This window comes from Aphelocoma coerulescens, chromosome 5, assembly GCF_041296385.1.
Source record: "Aphelocoma coerulescens isolate FSJ_1873_10779 chromosome 5, UR_Acoe_1.0, whole genome shotgun sequence".
NCBI lineage: Eukaryota > Metazoa > Chordata > Aves > Passeriformes > Corvidae > Aphelocoma > Aphelocoma coerulescens.
In genome coordinates, this window is record NC_091019.1 from 7,105,383 (window position 1) to 7,131,255 (window position 25,873).

The 25,873-nt window shown below is 38.1% G+C and overlaps 1 protein-coding gene across 7 annotated transcripts in view; it reads left to right on the forward strand.

Moving 5' to 3' along the window:
• The first annotated feature begins 6,746 nt into the window (after nt 1-6,746).
• The window catches only part of GAS2 (growth arrest specific 2), an 80,918-nt gene continuing 61,791 nt past the window's right edge, over nt 6,747-25,873 (forward strand). The window contains exons 1-3 of one of the 7 annotated variants that reach the window (XM_069016475.1): nt 6,747-6,822; nt 16,779-16,940; nt 25,268-25,392. In XM_069016475.1, coding sequence (XP_068872576.1) covers nt 16,799-16,940; nt 25,268-25,392 — 267 coding nt within the window. In that variant the 5' untranslated portion in view covers nt 6,747-6,822; nt 16,779-16,798. Of the gene's footprint in view, nt 6,823-6,977; nt 7,238-7,593; nt 7,670-8,782; nt 8,822-16,778; nt 16,941-25,267; nt 25,393-25,873 lie in introns of those variants that run through there. The other 6 variants (XM_069016474.1, XM_069016471.1, XM_069016477.1 and 3 more) reach the window with 6 other exon arrangements.

Sequence of the window (25,873 nt, forward strand, 5' to 3'; positions counted from 1 at the left end):
GCTTTGGGATTGACCTTAGCATTTTCATCTAGAGGTATCAGATCACTACCTCTCCTACTGAAATACATTTTTCCCCATTCAGTAAAATATTACAATTATGCCTCTGACTAATATAGACGGAAGTGTTGTGGGAAAATATCAGTGTGGTTATGATGAAGCTAGGAAGACTTTGAATTGAGTCCATATACTTCTCTGTAAGAAGAAATTTAAAGCTGTATCTATAGTTATCTGCAGTTCTCTCAGATTTGGAATAGCTGCTGATAATTTTGTTCTTAGTACCTAGGCTCAAAAAAGCGCCTAATCTGATTTAATTAATGGGAGTTTCACTGTAAGGGATAGAATTGGGACCTGATTTACTATATAAAAAAAAACCTCAACAAACTGTTTTCATACAAAGCCCAATAACAAAAGGAGTAAGTTAAAGGGAAGGAAAATTGAAGCGATGAATCTTAATGATTTAAGAGAAACCTAGGTACATGTCAAGAGAAGGAAGACACTGAAAGCAAAATGAAAAAGAAGGAAGGCAGGAATTTGACCAGCCATGGGGGAAGTGGGTGGGCAGACATTATTACTGTTAGAACATTTTTGTTCTAACAGTATGTTAAATTTTTGTTTAAAATAATTTTTGAGTTCCTGGAAAACTAATTGGTCTTCTGGTATTCTTGGTCTGGAAATTTTGCAGGTTTCAAGAAATTGCAATGTGTGCCTGAGAACTCTTTTGTAAAAATTGCCTCCCAAAGCACAGCATTCATCTGTTAATTCCTATGAAAATTAGTTTATGTATTTTGTTTCAGCTACTATAAAACAACAAGCTGATAAAATTATTCCGAAACACTTACAAGAAGACAACGTGGCAGTGATAGCTGTTTAGATCCTCTTTTTCTCACTGCTCTTCTTGTGATGTCAGCAGTTAAAATCTGGTGCTTCTATGTGACCTCAGATAGCATCCTATTTTAATGATTTGTCCATCCCAAGTAGAAACCAACCACAAAATCTAGGTCTCTTGTAAAATATAAGGAACAGGAATGGAGACCATCGCTTCATTTACATTTGGGCTAGTTCTGGCAGATATCTGAGTCAGATTAAGTTGCTATACATCTCAATCACTTTCAATTGCTACTTCGTCTTGTGAAGAAGACAGTGTAGTATGAGCTATAGTTAGAAAAGTTTAGAGTTCTGTATGTGAGAGTATCATTGATTTCACTCCAAGAAGTGAAAGGTGAAAGGAAGGTGTTATGAGGCCTACCCAGTATAGGTAGGGATTTAAATCATCTTTATCAATGTAGAAACTAAGGTCCTCATATTTAAGAAAAAATTAATAATAACTGTCTGCTTCATTCATGTTTAAGGCACTGTTTGTTTAGAGACAGATTATTGTGCTTTGTCAAACAGAACATAGACTTTGACCTGGTAATCATTGTATAGTTGTTCATGTCAACTGCATGTTCTGTATCCACGGATAAACAATTATGACATTCAACCAAATAATACCATTCTATATAAAACAGAATTGTGAGCATTTATTCTATAATGTTTGTCCAAGTGATGCACATACTATAGACCTGGATCTTCTGAGATTCCATGTATGCTGGTGCACACTGCATCAATCCAAGCATCTCCATGATAATAGAAATCTGTGTTATTGAATGAAATTTCATCTGGGTGTTTTCCCTGACACTAATGAAGATTACTCCAAAAGATTAGAAGTAGGTATGTTTTAGTAAATATGATGCAGAGGAAACAGTTAACTTGTATTTGGACTTGAAATGATGAAAATTGGCTTCTCTTTGATTAGAGCACTCAGTTTCACATTTAAGAGTAAAACCAAAATTTCATTAAAATTGTAATTATTTTTAGTTATATATAATTATATAGATAGAAAGTACAGTTCTTGCATAGTAAGTTTACAAGATGGAAGGACAAAACATGTTACTTTTGTGGTAAAGGAGTTGTTTGAAGTTTATTCATAGAGCTTTAACATGACTCTTCCATTGCAGGTTTGATAAAGTTTGGTTGACTGCGAAGGCATTGTGTGTGTTGAACTGAATTATAAGAGGATGGAATTAACTTACAGCTTGTCTTATTTTCATGGTAATGAAAATAGAAAATGATGCATAACTGAAATAATTTTAAATTCTACCCATTTCATTTTTTCCACTATTCTTAAAATTGCATACAAAGGACATATTTTAACTGAGATTTATACATTATATTCCACTGTTTTAGAAAAAAATGTAAAATAAGGTGTATCTGACACCAGTTAGTGCAATATGTTTAAGTGAGTTTCATAAGGCTATATTTATTGATCTCAGGCCTGCAAGGCTATTGACTACTCTGCCTTTTTTAAGAGTCAAGGAAGACATGGAAATTTTTGGCAAAGTAAGTTCTATAGTATTGGGACAATACTGGGTGATTTATGAAACACATTCTGCACTCGTGGCTGCTCATAGTCTAACAAACTGACTCAAGTATCAACAAATTTTTGTTACCTGTGACTCTATTTTTTGAATTTTAACTTCTGTGGCATGTACTGAAAAAAAGAACAAAGCAAATCTATTTCTGCATTTCAAACTTATTTAATTTTCAGTTAAATAATTTAATTATATAGTTCCTTTAATGGCAAAAAGCAAGAAAATCAGCAGGTATGATATTCTCAACTCAATATACATTTAACGCAGCATTTCTGCTACACAACTCAGTTGCTCTCTCCCATCTCTTTTCTTTCAGTTGACCAAGATATGTCCTGTTTCATGTACGTATTTTAGGAATTGATACAGAATTGGGTTGCTAGTCATTAATTTCATTATATCCATTATATTTGACGGATTTTTTTTTTTACTGGTCGCTTGTGACATTAATTATATATGGAAGAAGGAGTGTTTAGGTAATTTGGAAAATTAGCAGGAAAGTGGGATCAACAGATACGACAAGACAGATGCCTGTGTCTCTGCCTGCTGAGAACTTCATCCTCCACTCTACTGTGTATTTCTCTTGGTCTCTTTTCTTCCTCCCATTCAGTGATTGCTGCTTCAGCTCCCTGGGCCTTGAGAAACCTTTGATCTAGGAAATTTTCTCTCCCGTTTGTAAATGACCTGCAAGGTACCTTCACAAGAAAATTCTGATAACAGAACGATACAGCGCTCAAAGGTCATCAGAGGTGGTGATTATAAGACAGTTTTTAGAAAAGGGCTGAGGAATTACACAGATAAGATGGGCCATTGTGGTCATCCTTGCTGACCTTGTGCTCCAGAATTTAATCTCTAATTATCTATGCATCAAGGTTTACAATCTGAAACCAAGTAAATCTTTCAGAATCTTTAATCCTAGTTTTTTGTCCTAAATTATAGAAAGCTTATGACATCTTTAGATAGAATTTGTTGCATCTCAGTCACATACACACATCTATTATGAGAATTAATTTTAACAGTAGGAAAGGAATATTATCTAGATGACAATGTGTGTGAACCATTTTGTCATAGTATTAATATTGCTCAGCTTTCCTACATGCACCTATGACTTCCAAATATGCTTTATCTTCCTCAGTCACAGTAAGTCCTCCCTCTCCCTCTCCTTTCCCATGTCTGTCTTCAAATCATTGTTTACTCATGTAGCCATTCATCCTCTTGTTTGTTTGGAAGTAGATTGTCAAAAGTATTATCAGAACATGTGGACACAGGAGGCTGAAAGTGTGAGGACCAAAGATTGATTATGTGGAGGACTAATGAAAATGATAGCATTTCACAAGGAAATTTTTGTGTATTTCCTCTGCAAAGGTAAGTAAGGCTGTTATTGAAATAACCTTACGTAGAAAATATGTTTCTATTCAGGCTCCAAAGTTACTGTGTCAAATTTGAAAGCCAAATTCTAATGCTAAACGGTGAAAGAAGTGTGAATCTCAGTTTGTTCATAGTTGTGATGTTGCTACTGAAACTTTCATAGCATTCATATAATAGACATTTCAGATGCATACTTGGCACTGTGTTTCTGTCACTTTTGCTTGTGTAAGACTTGACCTAACCTTCAGTTTTTTGTTTTTCTTAACTCTTGTACTGGATGTTATATATTGCTTGTCTATTATCAATCCTCAATAGAAAAAGATACATAGGTAAAGTATCTATGAATGCAAAGTATTTTACTCTCATGTTATTAGATTATCCTTTGGTACAATCTGACCATATAAAGGAGCGCACAACCAACTTCAGCTTCAAAACCTTACAACTGCTTTTCCAGTCCTTCCCACTGGTACCTATGCAAATGCTCACACAAGATTTATTGCATGGCATCTGGAAAAGCCTCAGCTTAACTCCCTGTGCAGAATCGCTCCTAAGCTTAGTAGGAATCTTGTAACTTCCAGAGAACATGAACCATGAGAAGCTTCTAGTCAAGATGTAACTGTTGCTTACGGGAATGTTATTCAACTTCTCTAGAAATTGGCAGAACTTTTAAGTACAGGGGACATTTCAACAAAATTTGTCTTCTCATCTCAAGCTGTTTTTTATATCAAGTTGACATAAATTGGATTTAAATTGCTGCTTGAATCATGCCGCAACCGGGCCAGGAGACACTTCAGAGACAGAGTCAGAGAAGCGGGTATTTGCTTTATTCGGCGCGCCGGGTGTGTGGGGATCGCTCCTCCAAACACACACCTGGTGCTCTCTACAACACAAGTATTATGGGTTAAATTAGGAATATTCATCACATTCCTTGGGACAGGTGTGGTTATACAAATTATTTCTCGGAAGTCATTAGCATATGGGCCACGCATGCGCTGTGTGTCCTGGTGGCCGCGCTGAGGAAGGCCTCTCCTCTTCCTCGGGGGTCTTTTCTGATGAAGGCCAGTAGTCATCCTTGAAGTGAACTTTTTCACCTTTCTCCCTGGGCATGTGTAGTCCTTTGAGGGATGATTCAGCAATCTCTGAGATGATCCTTGTCCCCTCTATCTTGACAAGATTAGGGTGAATTCGGCTTCTCAGGCTTTGTAATTAACATCTTCTGCCTGAACTAACATTTGCTGTCTCCCAATAGTTAACTTGTGTTTACATGAGTTAGTTATTGACTGCCCCTTCTTCATGCTTCTTATTAAATAACAAATAAAAAATCTTTCTCAAGGTCAGGTAAAAACTGTAAGATAAGCAAGTGCATTCAGGAATCAGTTCATCAGCTTGCCATTGGTTCAAACCCAGTGCATTTTTAGGATATATTTTTAGGGCTTTTTTTTCCTCCTTTTTTTTTTTTCTGAGCAAAAAACTGGATGAGCCAATGAAAACAGTCTTGACTAGGGGCATTAAGATTTTGTTAACTGGATCAAAATTAGGAGGTAATTTAATTGTGTGCTGTTACTCACATAGTACATGGCTAGAGCTCATCATAATTAACTATATCAGCATGCTAATGAACTGCTCTTATTTAAGTAGCACTCATCACAGCAGTTAATAGCCCATCAGAAAAGCATAATAATAGTATAGGAATACAATAAATAACAAGAGTGCATTTGATTGGCCAGGAATGAATATCTGCTACTCAGAGAATAGGAATTTGCTTAGAGTGCAATTTTTGAGAAATAGCCCAGCATTAATTACACAAATCAAGTTTTCCCAGCAGATCAGTGTACAAAGAAATCAATGTAAATAAAAAAATATGGGTCGGTTTGATGTGTGTTTCAGCAATGAAGTTAAAACAATTCTTTCAGTATAATTATACATAATGTGTTTTGACTAGAACAATTTAAGTGACTCTACACTGTAAAAGAAAAATAAGTGCACAGTTTGTCTGGAACACTCTCACTGAAAGTGATAGCATGATACTATTAGGAAACTCAACAAGACAATCTACATTCATGCATTAAGAGAAGCAAAAGTCTGAACATCTGTTTCCCACTATTGAATTCACAAAAGGGGCTTTGCTTTGCAGGGAATAAGTGAACAAACAACAGTTGGAGAAGGTTATCTCTGACATTTAACAAAATGTTGAAGAATCACAAAAATGGTGTAAGGTGAGAATGAAATGACTGAAATAATGGTGTGCTAAAAGTTAGCTTGGCAAATGAAGCACAGATAACAAGAACAAGCCAAACCTCTACCCATTACTCTTAAATGTGTAATATGAATGATCAGTTTATGAACAGCATACTTTTTTATTCAAGATGGACTACAAGGTGGCCTGAAATGGTTTTGGAGAAATATTCAATAAAGAAAGCTCCCCAAGATATTTCTTTAGCCAGGAAAAAAAAAAAAAGAAAAGAAAAAAAGTGACAATTAAAAGATATGCCTATAAGTGTTAAAAAATTCCAGAGATGATAGTCAAATTAAAGAAAAAACAGAGTTTTATCTTGGTTGTGACATTTTCTTTTCTCCTTTTCTTTCCTTTTCCACAACCACGAGTCTTGAAAAGGGCTCAATAATAAAAGAGAAATGGAACCAAGAACCAACTCGCTGCCAAGGGCTGTAATACAATATCTCAGCATTTCAAGGGTAAATCAGTGTGAACTGCGTTTGCCGTCCCTCTGAAAAAACTGTCTTGAACTTCCGTTCAGTCAGTTCGGACTGCTGAAGGATAGGAAATTGGTGTCAGAGAGAGAAAAAAAAAAAAAAAAAAAAAGAAAAGAAAAAAAGAGAGGAAAAAAGGGGGGAGGGGAGAAGTGTAAAACAAAACAAAACCGGGTTTCCTAAAGAGAGCATCGAGCTGAGCGAACAGAAGTATGAAGAGAGGTAGCGCGGCTGCTACCGGCCCGCTCAGCTCCGCTCGGGGGGACAGCGGCGGCTGCCGGAGGCGAGAGGGCAGCGAGTGCGGCCCCGGGAGCCCTGCCTGCCTGCCCGGGCCAAGGTGGGAGCCCTGCCTGTTCCCCCCCGGCCAAGGTGGGAGCCCTGCCTTCCCGCCCGCCCCGGCCAAGGTGGGAGCCCTGCCTGCCTGCTCCCCCCTCCCGGCCAAGGTGGGAGCTCTGCCTGTCTGCCTTCCTGCACGCCCCGGCCAAGGTGGGAGCTCTGCCTCCCTGCTCCCTCCTCCCCGCCAAGGTGGGAGCCCTGCCTGCGCCAGCGGGGCTTGCTGCTGGCCTTACGGCGGAGTTGGCCACGCGGGCTCCTTTAAATTGAGGGCGTTTCGTGTGTCTCGCCGTCTGCTCTCGAGTTTAAAGAGAAAGGGGCCGGAGCGAAGCGGGAAGGTGATCTTTGCCCAGCGGCTCTTCATTGCGGAGTAGGTGCTTTTGTTTCCTTCCCCGCCATGTCCCGAGGCGGCCGCGGGGGTACGTCGGGGGAGCAGCAAGGCTCGGCTTGGTGGCGGGCACTCCGCCGCACGACGGGGGTGGCTGCTGCTGCTGTCTGGTTGCGGGGGTTTGTGGGGTTTTGGTGTGGATTTTTTTTCCTCTCGCTCTCTGAGGAGAGCTTTTCAAACGTGGGAGCTTGAAAGCATCACGGAGACGGAATGAGAGTGTGCGTGGGTGTGTGGCGGAGGTCCACGCGTGATTCTCCCGGGGCTCACCGCGGCGAGGCTGCGGGTTGTTGGCGGGCTGCCCTGGGCATCCCGCGGAGGGCCGGGGCCCGCGGCGGTTTTGCTTGGTCCTGCCCCCGAGGGGCAGACCTGGGAGCAGCACTTCCAGCACTCATGGCAAAGCCATTAGCTCAGCCTGAGTGTGGAGGGGCCCCGAGGAGGACAAACGCTTCGGACTCCGCGGCGGGTGAGAGCGGGGCGGGCAAGAAGGGACGGGGGTGGGTGGCTCTTACTCACTGTGCGCTCACCCCTGGCCCCAACCTCTGGTTTATCTTTGTGGTTTCTCTAGGCAGCCCTGGGGTGCTGGTAGCGTGAGAGGAGGAGGGCGGGTTTGTACGTCTGCAGCGCCCGCGGGAGATGCGAGCGTCCGCATGTGAGGCTGCGGCAGCTGAGGCGCGGGAGGCGGCCGAGCCTCGCTGCACCGCAGGCGGCTGCGCCAGGCGCTCCCAGCCCGCGCCTCCGCCGCCCCCAGAGGCAGGAGGACGAGCCCCCTCTTGTGCCAAAAGCCGCCCTTCCAGGGCTCTTGCTTTCCTCTTCAGGCTCTAGATTCAAATCTCTGAGGATAAAGTTTCACTTTTAAGAAGGCTCTGCTTCTCCACTAACGCTCTACGTGTAAGGAATGAAGGTTGCTGTCATCCCTATCTAGGATTGCTATGTGCATCCTGCTGCAATGGTGTCATCTGAGCCTGCTGTCTCTGCACGCTCCCAGGGGAGTACAGCTCTTGGGATACAAGGACGGATGCCTTGCAGGCTCCCCAGTGCAGCTGCAGCATACTTCTGACATTACTTTGAAATGAAAAATGAACGAAGTATTATTGGTCTTCTATGTACATTAAATAATGTATTTTTTGTTTCATTGCGAAGTAGACGCTGTGCCAAGTGTAACAGTTTTATGATGGGTTTTGTGACGTGGATTGTGATTTAATAGGGAGTTTCTGAACAGGACATTCTTAAATTCATATTGTATGGTGCTGTAGGCCATCGGATCAAGATTATACCACCCTTGTTGGAATCATGGTCAAACCTATATGAAGGTGGTGAAGTGCTGAAGAGTCAATATTATCCTCAAGTTACAGCTGTCACTTACTTTATCCTACTGACTTATTTGGTCACTTTATTTATTTTACCCACAGTCTTATTTAAATTGGCACACTACTATCCCAAGTACCTCTTCAACTCCACTTTACACCTCTCCGTTAAACTTAACACTAATTTTAGGACAAGATTTAGAAATGGAGCATCATAATTAAAAGCAAAGCTGATGACTGAAAGTCAGCTTGTAGCACTGTCTGCATGGTATCCTTGCAGCAAGAGACACTTCTACTCCTTGTGAGATGTGGTATGTCAGTTTAAATATGTATTTCTTTTTCTAACTGGTGGAGGTTGAAACTTCTTTTGTACTAATTTTTAATGGCTATTTTGCTTAGACAAGCAGAAAAACATACAGTAAGAGCCAGGCAAAGAGGAATCAACTTCAAAGGTTTTGGACAGTGTTAGGAATCAGGCTCAGTTTCCAGGAGTTATAATTTTCAGAGCAAGTATGTATTGAATGTTCTTAAAGTTTTGTTTTTGTCTGTGTGAGAAAGACTTTCGGCTTTCCTTTTGGTGAGGAAGACATTATCAAGGCAATAAAATTGTTTCTACTAGGCATAGTCCTGAAAATGTCTAGATTTCCAATGAATAGATCAGATGTTTAAGTGCAGTTAACTTTGTTTTGGTCTGACCTCAGACCAAGGGCCTTACAGGTCTAAAGTATAGGTAAGCTGTTGTGCCAGGATCTCCATCCTCCCCTCTAAGTACTGCACACACTTGTAATGTATATTTGTAATGTAAAGGACAAAGGCTTCTTGTGATTAAAACTTACTTTATCAGTGTAGATCACATTTTGATGTAAGCCATGAAAAATTCTAATTGATTAATGAGTTTCAGATGTCGGTTCCCTTTCAGTGCCCCTCCCCCTGCTCCTATGTTCACTATGCTCCAAGTTAATCTGGGAAAACTCCAGAAACCTTGGGCTAAATTGGTTGTGGAATAGTTTATAAGGATAATAAAAAAACTAGAAAAATTAGATTTCCTTATAATGATGTGCTTGTTGCATTTGTCAGTTTAAGTTTTATCTGCTTGTTTATAGTAGTGAGTGAAGTTAAGATTACATGTAAGGTACATGTATTTAGGATGTTGCAGACAAGAATGACCTATTGTTTCTTACAGAAGGGAAAGCTCTGCAAATAGCTCTTGAAGAGGAGCTATGTGAGCAGAATGACTTTAAAAATGATTGTGTTTGTTTTTATGCATGTAAAAGGGCAAAATGAGAGTGATTACTCTTCTGTAGTAAACTGGAAATTGCAGGTGGTAAAGATTGACTAAGTAACATCTAACAGTGAGTGGCAAGTCTCTGGTTTTTTTTCTTACTGCTTCTTTTAGTCCATTTTTAGGATTTCAAGAAAGGGAACTTTGACAGTTTCAGTTGGGAAAGTCATTCCATTGTCTTGCAGATCTTACCATAGCGAACAGTTTCCTGACATTAAAAAAATCAAAATTTTTTAGTTATCATAGGAAGGCATTCATGTATTTTTTTCCCCTTTCTGCATATATGTGTGTGTATACACAGATGTATATATATGGGTGAGGGGGTAGAAAAACAAGAGCAGCCTTTAGTCTGTGAACTGATGTTATACTCTCCAAATCTGAAAAATATGTCAACACTGAGACAGGAAAACTGAAGTAAGTTTTAAAATGAGAGTGTATTAATCCTTGGTTGTGGTACATCTATAAAACTGGAATTTGATGATGTGAAGGTGATGATTGCAATATGGGTCCCAAATTGTGGGCAGCTTCATTTCTACTTGCACAATTATGCATTTCATTCTGCAACCTAATTTGTTTATGAACATTGAATCTTAAGCCTTTTTTTGCACCCAACGTGCCATTACAGTAAGTGAATGCTTCAAGCAGTCCACTTAAACTCTAGTAAAAGTTTCAAAAGTTCTGTTCTTTTCCATCTGCTTGAGGTGATTAGAACTAGCAGGGAGATCCAGCAGAGACCCTTGCCAGATACACTCATGAGCTCTGTTCTGGCTTTTGATCCTCTGTCTCCGCTCCTTCCAGGTTGGCTGCTTTCCAGTAGCATTACCTTCTCTTTAAGACAGCAGGAGATTGTCTGCATTTATAGCTGATACCCCTCTGTCAAAGCCAATGTACAGTCTAGTGCTCAAGTTCCAGTTCCTTCAGAGAAAAACTTGCTACTCTTGTCTAAGTTGCTGTCTGTTCCCTCTATCACTGACAGTAACGCAGTTGCACAGTTGTGTGTATGATGTTTAGTTTCTTCTACAGCTGCTGGCTAATATGCTTCCTCAGTCATATTTTAACAGATTTCATTGCACAAGCTTAAAGCCTGCATATTTAATCCTATGAAGATTTTATGAAGAAGAGTCTTTGAACCCAGGGTCTGAGGCAGAGTTATGCCATCTTCTGTTCCAGTTGTTCCAGCTTTGTAGAGCAACTAGGCCACTTAACTGGCATACGTGCAGATCTTCAGTCCTGGATAACTCTGGTTTGGCTGCCATCTGCACAGAGCCAGTCAATGAACTTGCCTGCTAGGCAATAGTGCCTGGGTGGGCCAAACATGATGTCTGTGCACAGTGTCCCCGTCAAGCTGTTATGGTGCAAAGGGCACATCGTGTAGGACCTTTGCATCAGAGGTGATTTGATTGATCCCTGTAGGGAGTTCTGCATTTGCTTTATGATGTATTTTTTCCCTTCATAGACACTTTTAACTTATTTTCATTCTTTTTTAACTGAATACAAAGAAAAATGCTTGTTTCACTGGATACTTAACATCTATGCTAATTCTTAAACTAAGTCATAAAGAGCAAGTGACTCAGCAAAATCTCTTTGTTCCTGACCTGGAAGGATTGTATGTAGGAGCAAGCTGAAAGAAATGGTTCAAGTACCTACTTTCATTTGAGAATTAATCCACATGTGGTAATTGGGAACCATGTTGAAGCAACACTGTGGTATAGAGAGCACTGCATAGCCAGCAGGTACTGAGTATAAGCTGTTATGTATATATGCTGGAACCGGATGGGTAATTTGGAGTAAAAACTTACTGGTTTATATGATTAGCTAGCAGGGTAGAGCACATGTATTTTCTTTGTATGTATAGCTATGCATACATGCAAGCTTTTATATGTACATTTTTCCTATACAGAATATTTTTTCCTCCCTTTTTACATTTGGTTGAAGAAAATTATCACAATTTTACAGGTAAGGAGGTTGGTTGGAATAGGAAAAGGAATTGAATCTGGGGATCTGCAACTGTGAGTGCTTCATTGTGCATCCAGTTTTACTTTCTAGATTAAACAGTCTTTGCCTCCTGTGTGTTTTGAGTACAGTGTATCATTCTTGATTCCTTTTTTTCTACCATTTAACCTCAACAAAAGCCAGTAGAAATACAGAAGATCACTTGTTTGATTCTCATTGCTTTCACCTGATGATCACTGATAACAATCATCAGATAGTGTAAGGTTACACTGCTGGCAAAATACAAGCTGTGAACTGCAATACACAGATAACTAAATGCAGTACTGTAAAGCAAAATAAGAACTTCACTGTTCAGGAGGAGCAAGCAGAGAGAAATAGGACCTTTTATTGTGTTGAATCTGATACACATCTCTGGGTGTACTGTAAACCGTCCCACACTGAATTCTTCATCTAGACAATAAGTCTAGGAATTTGAGATGTCATCTTATTGAGAGAGGTCAAAAAAAGGGTTGTGCCACATAAATATGACCTGTAACAAAACAGGATGAAAAGTAGTCAAAGACTGTTCCTCATCTACATTCTGAATAGTAGGGGGAAGCAGTTGCTTTAAAGCATTTAGAGGTAAGTTTTGAGAATGCTTCTACGTACCAGGTCAGCCTCAACAGTTTACAGAGAAGTGTAACAGTCTATAAAATATTTGGCATGTTTGTGTTGGCTAGTTTTAAACAGCTGTATATATGATGATTCAATGTTGCTGTTAGAAAGTACTGAGATTAGGAAACCCAATAATTTTTGGCTACTTTGTTCATACTTCGTTTGCCAAAAGGAAAGGATGAAATAGTTGTTGGAGCCAGAGGCTTGCCTCAGCTGTGGTGATGTATCCTTGAAAGCTGCTGTCTACTTCTGATGCAAGTTAGTCCATTCCTTGGACCAAACTCCTCATTGATAAATTTTCAACAAACTTTTCTTCAGTTCACTAAAAAATAAATATATTAAGACATTTTAAGGGAGAGATTTGAAGGTATCTGAGTGATGAAACAAGAGCCTGGCCTTCACCACAGGAAGAATCTTCAAATGGATCTTGAAGGAGCTCAGGACTCAGTTGCTGTCACCTTCACATACTATCTCATTTTGGCTTCTTCATGGATCCCAACTATTATGTGATGAAGTTCTGATATGTATGTGCTAGTACAATTGATGAAGTAGAGGAACATTTGAATGGAACTTGGGTACTTCAGTACTGAACTGTTGTGAAGGCTTAAGTTAAGAAGTTCAGTAGCGATCAGTGTTTGCATGGAGAATAATTCAGAGCTTGAAAGTTTCTGATGCTTCCAGTTTGATAACTGACCTCCAGCAGAGTTTGTGACAGGAGATACTCTGCTCCTTGAAAGCTGAGTTTTAATTTTTTAAGAATTAATTTTAAAAATCCAAGGTAGGAATTTTGTGGATTTTACTGAAGTGTAGGGCACGTTTTCGTTTTCAGAGAAGTAGTTGTAAGTGAAAAATTAGGGGTTTTTTTGGAAATGAAATCCAAGAAAACTTACACAGAGGTAAGGCTGGATTGTATGTGATTTTTCTGTAATTCTTCAGGCTCTTCATCAATATTAACTTTCTCATTCCCCAGTCCTCACTTTGCATGCCCACTTTACAAATCAGTGCAGACACTATTTTAATTCAGGGTTACTACTGCAAGCAGACCTAGACCCAGTATAGAGATGCCTGAATCATTTTCACCTTCTAGAGACTTTTGTCACCTGTCTGTCTGGCTTTTGACATCTTTCCAGTTTCTCCTGAGAATGCGTCTTAAGGAAACTACCTTCATCTCAGAATGCCCTTCTTGTCTCTTTTCTCCTTATTACCACAGTTACTACAAAACTGAAGCAAACTTGCATTCTCCAAGATCTTTGTTCTCCCACTTCTCTTCCCTGAATGAGTCTCAAAAATTTCTTGCGGACTTTACACAGCCTGATTGCTGAGTTAGGTCAGTATGAAATATACTTAAGGACAACACTGTATTTTAGAGACTGAAATAACATCCCTATTCCCCCAATTCTCTATTCTGCATTTCCACAGAAACAGGCCTGAAGTGTAAATAGACTGCAGTGCGTCTTCCATGTACTGATGGGGAAACCCAGACTGCTTCTGTGTAGCTGTTTAAGAAGCCTTCTTTCAGTTTTCTCGTGTCTTAAAGAAATGTAGCTTTGAGACCATAGAATTACTTCAGCCTCACCAGTGTCAGCAGCCTGTATTGTATCTGGCTGACTGTCAGGCATATCATAATGTTGGCGATTAATTAGCCCCAGGTTCCCATAGGGCACTTCACATACATGGTCTTGGAAGTGATGAAGTAGGGTGAAAGAAAAGGGTACTGCCTGTTGTTTTCTTCTTAACGCAGCTCAGTGTGTGTGCCAATTTTTACCCTTCTAGCAGGGCAGACCCTGCGTAGAGTTCCATGATTAATATTGCTCTGTGCATCCTTGAAATAGAATAAATTTAGGTTGGAAGGGACCTCCAAGGGTCATCCAGTCTAACCCCCTCCACAAAGCATGTATGAACTGGGAAATTATTCCCAGCGAAGAGGTGCAGGGTCTAACAGGTTCCTTTAGTAAAGCAGTTCTGCTTTTTCTGTTGTTTTTTCCAATCTGTATGTAAAAATAAATAAATTGCAGGATTTTCCTAAATATTTAGATACATACACTCAAGAATAAGAACACACTCTCTCTGTCTTTTTTTTTTTTTAATTGTATTTTACTGCTATCATTTCAGAGGTAATTCAGGAGAACAAACTAATTTTTAGTTCTCAGTGTATCAGTGGAAGTTATAGACTCCAGAAATTGGTCAAAATTATTTGTGGGCTCCTTCTGGAAAGCAAGTATATGATAGATACTTGATTTTTCCTGTATAATCTTTAAAGACAACTGTGTCTATCAACAGACGACTAGTGTCAGTTATCTGTCTTGCCTCTGTTTCTATCCAGAATGAAGCAGTGATTTGAAAGGCTAATTTATGTGGTTCTGAGTGACTTGGAGAAACTTTATATATACTGTCATTGAAATTCCTTAGGTGTTGGTAGCTTCTAGTCTGAATCAATATATTTTGAGAGTGGCATTCCAGATTGATTTTTGCAGAGCTAACAGTCCAAGTCTTCTCCCTCCCCTCCCTTGCAGCATGCCCTAAATGAACAGGTATGATTTGAATTTAATTAACCAGGAAGCCATAAATCCAAGCTGACATTTTTACAAAGTCAGTTTCACAACAGAGCTGTGCATAAGTTATGTTCTTAAGTCTGTCTTAAACTCCTCTGCTTTCAAACAAAATTTGATACGTAAGGATTTTTTTTGTTAGAAAAATGTAAAATCTACTCATAATTCAGAAATATGTGTTTATACAAGAGAATAAATCTTTTTTATGTATATTTTTGCTTCTCCCCAACTGAAAAAAAAATGTCTAATTTCAGGTAGAAGTATATTTGTAGTGAAAGCTTGGGGTGAGGTACTGTCAACAAGAGCTTAAGCAGATCTTTTTGCGAACATGGAGTTTAGTTGCACAGAGTAGGGTTAAAAAATGCTGGAGTATTTTAGTAAAAATACATTTGGAAAAGTCAGTTACAGCACAATTTTACAGAAAGGCAATTTTTTTTACATTTAGTAAATATTTTCCTTTTTTGACAAACAAATTGTTTTCAGTATTCTCATTATTCAGGCCATAATAGATAGTATAACAAATAGTTCTTTTTTCTGCTGTTGTTTTTAAAGTCACACATATCTCCTGCCTGGTATGAAAGGTATGCAAAGGACAGAAAGAAAGTGTTGGCAGATTATCGTAAGTTGAAGCCAGTTGACATGTCTTACCACAATTGGTGTGGATCAGCCAGTTGACAATAGGCAAAGGACTATTCCTTATGGGTCTCACATTCACTTAGTGTCTGTCTTGTGCCACCTGTACAAGACCTTGTGTCTGCTGGCTGATGTAGTCTACAGCCTACCAGGCAGGGAAGTATCCCAGTTCCTTGCTGCAAGTTTCTTTCAGAGAAGAAGAAATAATGTTTCTTTAGCACGCTTCTGCTGCAGGTGGGGAATTAGCCCTTCAGACACAGATATACAGATATAGGTCCAGTGGCTCTAACATCAGTGGCTCCTGTGACTGACAGCACTTAATACATCATGTGCTAAAGATTAGTTGTCTTACTTGAAACTAAAGTTTCAGTAAGTCATCACTGAAGCAGAGGGGAATTTGGGAAGTGACCAGTGCTTGCTGTTCTGCTTTCTGAAGAAATAATGCTATTCAGTCAATATATTTGGTGTAGATTTTTCTTTAAGAATTTTGAAGCTGTAGAATAGACTGTTTCCATCTGGTTACAGCATTTATTAATTGCTAATAAGTTTGCTGTAGGAGCATAATTTGGTTGTTCCCATGTTTTTTTCTGGGCCTGATCCAAAAATCTCTGAAGCTCTCCAATTAATCTGAATGGGTATTGGGTCAAGCACCATAGTGAGTTGTTAGCACTCAATGTTTATTTTGTTTATTTTCAAAATGTTTATTTTGATTTGATTTTAATAATTCCTTGCAGAATATTTGGTTGTGTTAGCAACATGTACCTTGGTGAGTACAAATGAAGTTAACATTTATCTGTATGATTTTTTTGAATTACTTGCAAAAAAAAATCATTAACAGAACAAAGCTTCAGTCACTGATGTTTGCAACCATGTGTTAGATCCACATCTGTTTGTCTGATATCTGATTTCTTAGAATCATAATTACTACTGTTATTATTGAGTCACAGATTGGTTCAGGTTGGAAGGGACCTTAAAGACACCTGATTCCAGCCCTTCCCGCTGCCATGGCAGAGACACGTTCCACTGGACCAGGTTGCTCAAAGACCTGTACGACCTGGCCTTGAGCACTTCCAGAGATGGGGATTATCTTCTGGATGGGATTATCTTCTACAATTCTAAAAATGGAGCGCATGAGACTTTATTTGGTATAATGAAGAGCTTTCTTTTCTTTTCTTTTTTATATATATAATTAAACAGGTACAACAAGCGGATAAGCAATGTGCACTGCCCTGAGCCCGAAGGCACGTGGGCCTGGCCTCTCCGACATGCATCAATACAGTCAATGGCTTGCAAGTAGACACGAGGCCAACTTGCTGCCAATGAAAGAGGATTTGGCCCTGTGGCTCACAAACCTGCTGGGTAAGGTACAATAAGATGGAATGCAGATACTGGGCAGTATGAGAACTCATTCCACTGTTAGCTGGGAATTCAGATTTCTTTGTGTTTCAAAAACAAAGGTAGTTATGATTAGGTAACTACCGCCATATAGAGCAAATGTTAGCAAGGTCAGAAAAGCTAATGAGTAATTTGCCTCCATTGTGTTTCTGTGAGTAGCATAACTGAACATTATATATTCTGTGTTTAGTTTTCTTTCAAATTTCCTTTTAATTCTTTTTTTGCAAGTATTTTCTGTACTTATACCATTAAACTGAATGGTGCTAATTGCTGCCTTCACCTGTGGCTTCCATTTTTATTGATAGGCCTCCTAAAAAGTATGGTGTACTGACTGTCTTGAACAGAAGGAACCATTAAATAATTCTTTGCTGATCAAACAGTCTAGTAATTGATAAGGCAATGCATGCTAAGACTTGTGGAAGCCTGTGGAAGTCTGTGCATAGAGGGGTTTGACCTATCATAGCTGGGACCTGGGGATTTACTGGTTGCAGCTGTACATCTTGGTGTGGGAAGACAAGGCATATTGTCTTCAGAAAAGGATGCAAACCAAAAGCTGAGAAAAAAAATCAGGTAGACAGTAAAAAGAGAGAATGAGTTTGTCCCTGGCAGGAAGGAGAGAGACAACACCTTGAGATGAAATTTTCCAAGAAGGTGGAATTTAGAAGCTACAAGCCAGGAACTAGTATGTTATTTGTTGTGAACACTCAGGGAAAAATGGCTTTTGTGTGATCTCTGTAAATACAAAGGATACTACCAAAGAAATACATGACTTACACAATACCTCATCCTAAGGGAGACATGCCAGTAACTCCTCTCATTAAATAAAGAGAAGAAAAATATTTCAGAAGTTATGTTTACATGAAACTTTAGTTGATGGGATTTTAGAGGAAAATTTCGATGAGCACTTTTAAATTTGGTGTGTATGGTTTTGGAGGATTTATTTAATTAAAAAAAAAAAAAAAAAGAAAATCTGTTCTGGTGAGACATGGGCAGTGTCTTGTCATGGCAAATGCTGTAGTTAAACCATCTCAGTGATAGCATACAGTAATAGAGTATATCCAGTGTCTTTCATCAGCAAATTCTATATTGCTCTATTTCCTCTTTTTTAAGAGAAAGAAAGGGAAATATCACTTATGACAGATGTGGTCAATAAGCACAATGTCAATAGAACACAGTATTTTGCAGGTGGACAATACCTATTTTGGAGTTGAATTGAGTTATGAATCCGCAACTGCAAAAGTGGCAGGTGTTTTAAATTATATTTGTGTGGTACTTCCATTTAAATTAATGAGTTTTGAATATAAAATTGTCTATGCAAAACCAGAACAAAATTCAGAAACTTTTCATTCTAATTACCACAAGACAGTAATCCAAGTGACTGTTTTTTGAATTGGAAGCAGCACATTCTATTAAGGATTCCATATATTGTTTAAATGTTTTAAACAATGAAGTTTTAGTGATCCACTCTAAAACAAACAGAAGCTTGTTTGCAGTTTGTAACAGAGTTCTCCCAGTGATAAGTTTAGGAATGAGGTCACTCTTTGAGCAAGAAAGTAGCAACCAGCAGGAGGTTCTGAAATGCCAACTGTAATTAAATATCTGATTTTTCATATGGACACCAAGTTCTGCACTGCAGAACTAAATGGGCACAACCTTATTTTAATTAAGCAGCATATACAGTTCATTTGCTTAATGCATTCCCCCACACCTTTTTGCACCAAGCTCTCCTTTTCTCAGAGTTTGTGCCGATGAATTGAAATTATACTGATTTGTTAGACTGCTTTGAATTCCTATGTAGACATTGTTATTCAAATTAATAATTCAATTAGGTTAAAATTCACATTCAAAACAAATTAAGTGTGAATTAAAATAATTGTTATTCATAAGAGTATATTAACTCAGAATTCAAATTTTGTTTAATTACTGCATAATTTGGATAAACTTTAAGTAGAGAAGGGATGTGTGAGCATGCTGCTGAACAGGAAGATAGAAATGAATATACAGCATGCATTTTTCAGCATCCTGAAGGATAGAAGAATATGGAAGGCTTTTTTTATTTGTTTTGGGTTTTTTCTCTCTACGTGGAAGAAATAATTTATTTTGCATTAATGGTCAGTAGATCTTTACATACAAATACTTGCATGGATGTGCAAGTAACACAGCACAGATAATACTGTGTGTATCCACATCCTAGCTTGCTCTGTCTGTATCTTGTGTGGCTTCATTGTAAGTGGCCTTACGCCAGTTTTGATGCCATAAGATTTCTCAATTTATTAAGGAAATTAATCTGCATTTCATTTAACTTTTGCCATTTTGGTTCATGTTTTGTTTCATCTATATTTTTGTCATCCATCTCTACTAGGACTCAACAAGGACACATAATCTTTTCAAAGAAATGCAGATTTTAAAAAAAAAATTAGGCAAGAATAGGCCTGAAACTCTTTGAGGTAGTTTGATCAAGTGATGGTGTTTTAGGAGATTTTTATGGAGAGACAATTATGTCCTATACAGTGTTACTGGTTGAAATGGTAACGATTTTGCAGCAGTATAGCCTGAGGTGGGTTCAAAACCACAAACTGGAAAACATTATTGGGATATTGCACTTTATAATATGAATGAAGTATTTTGATATCAGATAGAAAATAGGCACAGCTAGAATTTGACCTTACCCAATTGATAAATTAGAAAACTGTGATACATGGTGCAGCTGGAAAATAATATTGAAAGAATTTTTAATCCCGAGACTTTGGATATTTAATTTAGGATTGACATTGTTGTGCTGGTTTTTGTTTAGTAATCGCTAGTACTTTTGTATACACTTTGCTAATTATTTTTGGAACCATGTCAGGGAAACTCGGAGCTTCTGAGAGGACAGTTTGTCATTACAGTTCCATTGCTGAATAGATTTCAGCTGTCTATCATCTGGGAAAAAGAACATTGCAGATGAAATCCACATGTCAGATAGGATTAACCAATACAATATTGCACATTAGAGCATTTTCAAAGTGGGACATGTCAGTGTTGTGGTTTGTTTGCTGGAGAGGAAGATTGTAGCTGTAGATGTTGTGTCTCCTGTCTTTGATTCTCTCTGTTGAGCTTTGGTGGCTCAGTCAAGAGTGGCAGTGACAAAGCTAACTGAGATGTGTTAACTTACCTGACTTGCAAGTCATGATCATCTCTTAGCCTTGTTTCTATTAGGTATAGAGCCAATGAAGCATTTGGGAATGCTTTCACTGCTGACAAACTCCAAATTTGGTAGATTGTGTATATACTTACTTTAGTAGAAAGTTTTGAGGATACTGAAAAGTTCTATTCTACCTTGAGCAAGCTGCACATGGGAATTAGCACCCTTGGGCCACAGAACTCTTCTAGCAGACGCAAAATGGCAATTTGAAATATTTGCTTGTCTGCTTTACTCTCTAGTATTGTCATGTTTTCTTTTGTGTGTCTGTGAAATGGCTGACATGAGGAGTAGGCCTCCTCACCAGCTTGTAGTTTAGGACAGGTACAGAGAGATGGTTTCTCTGTTTCCTCTTAATCTTTTTCCCCATTCCCAGAGTTCATTTACAAGCTGGGTTATATTGTCTTTTTATTCCATCCAGCTTCATTTAGCATGTGGAATTGACTACACCTCAGGCACATGCTGGGCTCCAGGTTTTCAGTCCTGAGGCCTCTTCTTAACAAGAAAGAGGGATTCAGAAGCTCATAGCTGAGGGGTCACGGAATGCAAGATGCTGAGGAATTGGACATGTGAACATTGAATATTGTTTGATGCATATAAAAGTTGCTTGGGCAAAAAGTGAAGGAGGCTTGGAGAAAAGGAACAGAGGTGAAAATGTTAGGAGAGGCATTGAAGACAAGGCTAGGTATTTAAAGTTTGTTGAAGGAGGTGTAAAGTTTGAGGTTGGAGAATGGTAAGTCTTCTGCAAGAAAACTGTCTTTCTTTGATTCTGAGTTAAATCTGCGTCAGCCTAGCATTCTTGCTCACCTTGCTGCCTAAGAGCATTCTGTAACAGAACATGTATTTTTGACATCAATTTGTTCAGATCGAGCCAGTGGGAAATGTGGGAACCCAGAGTGCAGAGAATATTTCTCTGCCTGTTTTGAGGGGTTTCACCCCCCTGAACAACACAGCCTTTGATCTCTATCCATGTTAAAAACTGCCTACTATTAGAAAAGAACTAGAAACTAAACTAGTGTAAGTTAGGTGACAGACTGCTATGTAAGATTGTCACAGGGTGAAAAATTTAGAGGTTTTGGGTTTGTTAAGGTAGTAAATAGATAAAAGCAAAAAACATAAAAATGGAGGATTGTTGTTGTTCTCCAGACTTTCTTCTTCTTCTACTACTACTCCGTATTCTGCAGTAAAAGTAGTTTGGGATGATTGGACAAAGAATTCCGCAGTTCCTGGCTGTGTTACTAAATAATTGGTAGAAAAGTAAAAATAATGTACATTTTTAGTAACCATTGGTTGATTTACCTTTAAAAAGGCCGTGTAATCTTGATAATTCAGCTTTCTCCTGTATTCTCTGCTTTGTACTATGTCTGGATCATGCTAGTGACTCTTTTTCTCTGATAAGACTTAATAAACAACTATCAAGAAGCAGCGAAGGCTGGGAGTCCTGTTTGTCTCTGGAACTCCTGGCAAGGACTTTAAAAACTCTCTCCCATCAGGAGAGATTTGATTATGGCACAATCAGTGTCAGGAAACATAGGTTTTAAATGTCTGAGTATCAAGATATTCACAGTACTGACACCTCCAGTGATTCTGGTGGCACTGATACAGTTTCTTACTTAGTTGAATTGCTTTATAATTTTCTTTATTATAAACATGCCTTTGGAATTTTTTATACATCCCTTTTCAAGTAAGTCATAATGTCTCAATGCTTTCAAAGTTATTTCTCCTGCTGTCAACTATTGTAGGGAACAGAGTAGCCTTGTCAGAAAACTACCAGTTTTGTATGTGCATAGTCATTGGCCTTGGTTTTCTTTATTTTTATCACATTTTGTTTTCTTGGGTTTATGTGCCATGTGAATTGAGAGGGTCAGGAGCAGTTGTTTTGATGGTGCCTCAGTATTGTAGATGTTTCAGAGATTCACCTGAGTGAAATGTTTGTTTTTGTAAACTACTAGTTTTGTGTTACTACAGAAATGTACAATTAAAATGATCCATGAGCAAGTTGTGAGGCTGGAGTCAGTCTTGCACTGTAGTTATTACACCAAGTGTAATAGAGGAATCAACTAGATTTGGGTACTTGGGTCTTTCAGTCTCTCTGCCTTCTTCTGAAGGCTCTGGTTGTCTGAGACCTGTAGGGAAAGCTTTATCTTTGACCTCTTGAGCACACACCCAGGGCATGCACTCTTTTCCGTTATTCTTTCATGGACCTCCAGTCTGGTTTTATTAGGTCTGGGTGACCTTACGGACATTTGCATACAGTTTGCAAGTGGTAGGTGTTCAGGTGCAACTGTTTGACTTTTTAAGGGGACTCTAGTGGTTATGGTAAAAGAGAGGGTATGCACTACTTGAGAGGTTTCTGAAAGCCTTTGTATTCCTGGATTTTCTTCTCATACTTTCAGTGTTGTTTTTTTATGATACTTAATGTTATTACCATTCTATAAAAACATTGTAACTGCTTTCTTGTAATTATAGGGGGAGCTATACATTTTTAATGGAGTTTAATGTTTTTTCCATAAAAATACATGGAGCAATTTTTTTCCTCAGGTTATGAACATTACTCTTATTTGAATCAATACATTTCTACTGTTAAATATGTCAGAGTGTCTGTTTTAGCAAAGAAATGCCACCTTTTGGAGCCATAAAATACAGTGAATTGAAAGCTGGAACCTAATATACTTTTCATTGGAGGCAGATGTTCAGTGCAAAACTCATTCTTTCAGATTTCATAAAGGTGAATAGAACTCAAATAATCCAGTTTAGTGTACAATATGCAATGACCAAACTGCTAATGCAATTCAGCACTTAACATAAATAGATTATTAAGTAGCAGAAGAAGATAATAGAATTTTTCTGTATCTTTGTAAAGAGAAAATATCCTTAAATAAGTTTTGAGGGGTTTATAACATTCTATTATTGTGAAATGATCCATCTATATATATCTATAAAACATGGGACAGAAGAGATATGTAGAATGTGGTGTGTTTTTTTGGTTTGCCTGTGTGAAAAATTATGTATTTCAAGTGACAACAAAAATTTTTAGTCTGTTAAAGATACTTGAAATAAATTTTTTAGAAGAGAAGGAATGTATTATAAAAGGTAGTACTCAAGCAGTTCCTGTAACATAGTTATTTTTAAAATTTAGCTTCTAGTGGCTTTATAGCATTTTATAAAAATGCTGACAGGGTAAGTGGGAAAGTATGTAGGCTAGAATGGTGGCAAAGGCTTTTGAGATGTTGAGCTGTTCAGTTTTTTATCTCTGGGCTATTATAGTTTCAGTCCTGGCTTCATTTGATTCAGAGATATGGCAAAAATATTATCAGCTGGCATAAGCTAACTCTGCATGTCTGCAGTGCTACTACTGCTCTTTTGCCTGGAGAAGTCATTTATGTATATAGGAGCTATAAAGTGGGCTACATGGCAAATAGATTTAAGTGGGAATAAAAAAGGGAAATCTTCATGCTAAAAAGAAGTTAAGAGTGTGTTAGAAAAAACAAGTTTCACTTCAGTGAAAAAGAGAAGTCTGCTCTACCTGAAGGTGGTTTGCTGCAACAATCTTTATCTTTTTTATTTTAATTTACCAAACTAAAAAGACTCACATTTTGGGTTTTGCCCAAAAGATGCTCAAGTATCTCAAAGTTTTCAGGCAAGGGCCTAGAGAAATCAGCTTTCCTATAGCATTTTTAAAATCATACTGCTTTATAATGCTGTTTTGTTCAGTATTGTGACATTGAGTATCAGGTTACAATATATCAGCAAGAAGTTCAGTACTAATTTATATACTTAATTTTTTGTTACTTTTGAATGTTATTTTTCCCCTCTCTTCTTAGCAAAAAGATACAGGAAAGCTTTACTTTTCTTATTTTGTTTGACAAAAAAATTGCAGTGAACCTGTTCTAAACAGATTCATATTTTCAGTTTCTAGACATCTCATAGAAGCAGGAGTGGACCTGGATGAGATGAGGACCCAGTCTCACTTTAGTTTTAAAATATTTTTCTTTTTTTCGACACGTTAGACTATTGTTGCTAATGCATGCTGTGTAACAACCTATGAAAAATGAGTTAATAGTGTTATTTCCTAAATGGCATATGTAAATGCTGGGGGAAAAAAACAGCCATCTTAATTGGAAGAACAAGAATTATTTCCTGATGTTCTCTTGATATGAGGGCCGAAAAATACAGCTGCTCGTCAACATAGTGTCAGAAGTGAAGGCAAATTTTTCAGCAGAAATGTGAAAATGAAAAACTTTCAATAAGAAATAGGAATATTTTTACTGGAAATGATATTAAGATCCTGGAAGTTTAGTCTAGGATGGTAAATAATTCCCTTCTCATCTGGGGTCAGTGTGCAATCTCATCATGGAACACGTGATCCCCTCTTCCAGGGGGATGTAGTTACATTGCAATGTAAGATTGCTCTAGAAGAGAGGACAGTTTCTGGCAGCTGAAGTGCTATGTCATTAGTGTGATATAATAATTGATATATTTTGAAAACAGAGCATTTTAGCTTTGTTCTTTTAGTGAAAATTTTAATCTGTGTGGCAAGTAGATGCATAACATGAAATTTCACTCTTTGGTTTTTTTTGTTAGGTACCTAACTTTACTTCTGAAAAAGAACTTTCATAGGAGCATTTCAGTCACTGTCTTGTCTACTTCTTGCAGGAACAAGATTTAAGAGTGTTCTAAAAATATACAGCCCTTTCCTTTATGACATGGTTTTCTTCTGTTACAAAATAAACTGTTAGCAACTCATGCTATAACTGCACATACTCACTAGTGTAAACCATTTGCCTGCCATACTCTCTCTTTTAAAACATTATGTTAAAAGCACTAGATCTTCATATAAAGTGAAATATGTGGTGTTGGTTATGCTAGAACTATTTTTCAAATATCACATGCCTTCCCCAAAAAAGCATGGGATTTTTTTCATAATTTGCTCTATATCTACCAGTAAAGTAGTATTAAGGTTATTCACAAAATATTCAGAATAATGCAAGTTTTTCAGTTAAAGCTTATTTCAAAATATTGTCCAGATTTCTTTTGATTTCCCTTTTCACAAATGCAGTCTATACTATTGCATGCTTTCTGCCATGTTAACTTTCTGTTTGCTGTTCAGGTAGAGAAATAACAGCAGAAACCTTTATGGAGAAATTGGATAATGGTGCCTTGCTTTGCCGGTTAGCTGAGACCCTGCAGGAGAAATTTAAAGAAAACATCTTTGATGCAAACAAGCCTGGCAAAGTAAGTGTTGGTCAACACTTTAGCATTTAATATCAGTATCTGATTTATGCAACCATTTTGGTACTGAATTTTGGGGGTTTTTTGACAATTAAGTGGTTTTTTATGTGGAGATTCTGCAAATGGGTGGGGAGGTAATTGCTCTGTGTAGAAAAATTACAATATAAAATTGGGGGAAATAATGCTTATTTGGTATTTATTAAAGTATCTATGCAAAGCAGTTACTCAAAAAAGTACTTGTAATATGTGAAGAATAAGAATAAACAAGATCTAGCAGTGGGATGTGGTAGGTAATAGCGAAAATATGATCCTTGTATTTATTTTCAAGGGGAATATTAAGTAGCTGTGGGAGGTGTCTTTTCCTTCAAAGACAGCTCTAGGGAAACCAGTAATAAAACTCTATAGTAAGTGTTTGTGCCTTGATTTCAAAGATCCTGATGGTGTACTGGAAGAGGTTTCAGTAAAGAGTTGAAGGAATGATATG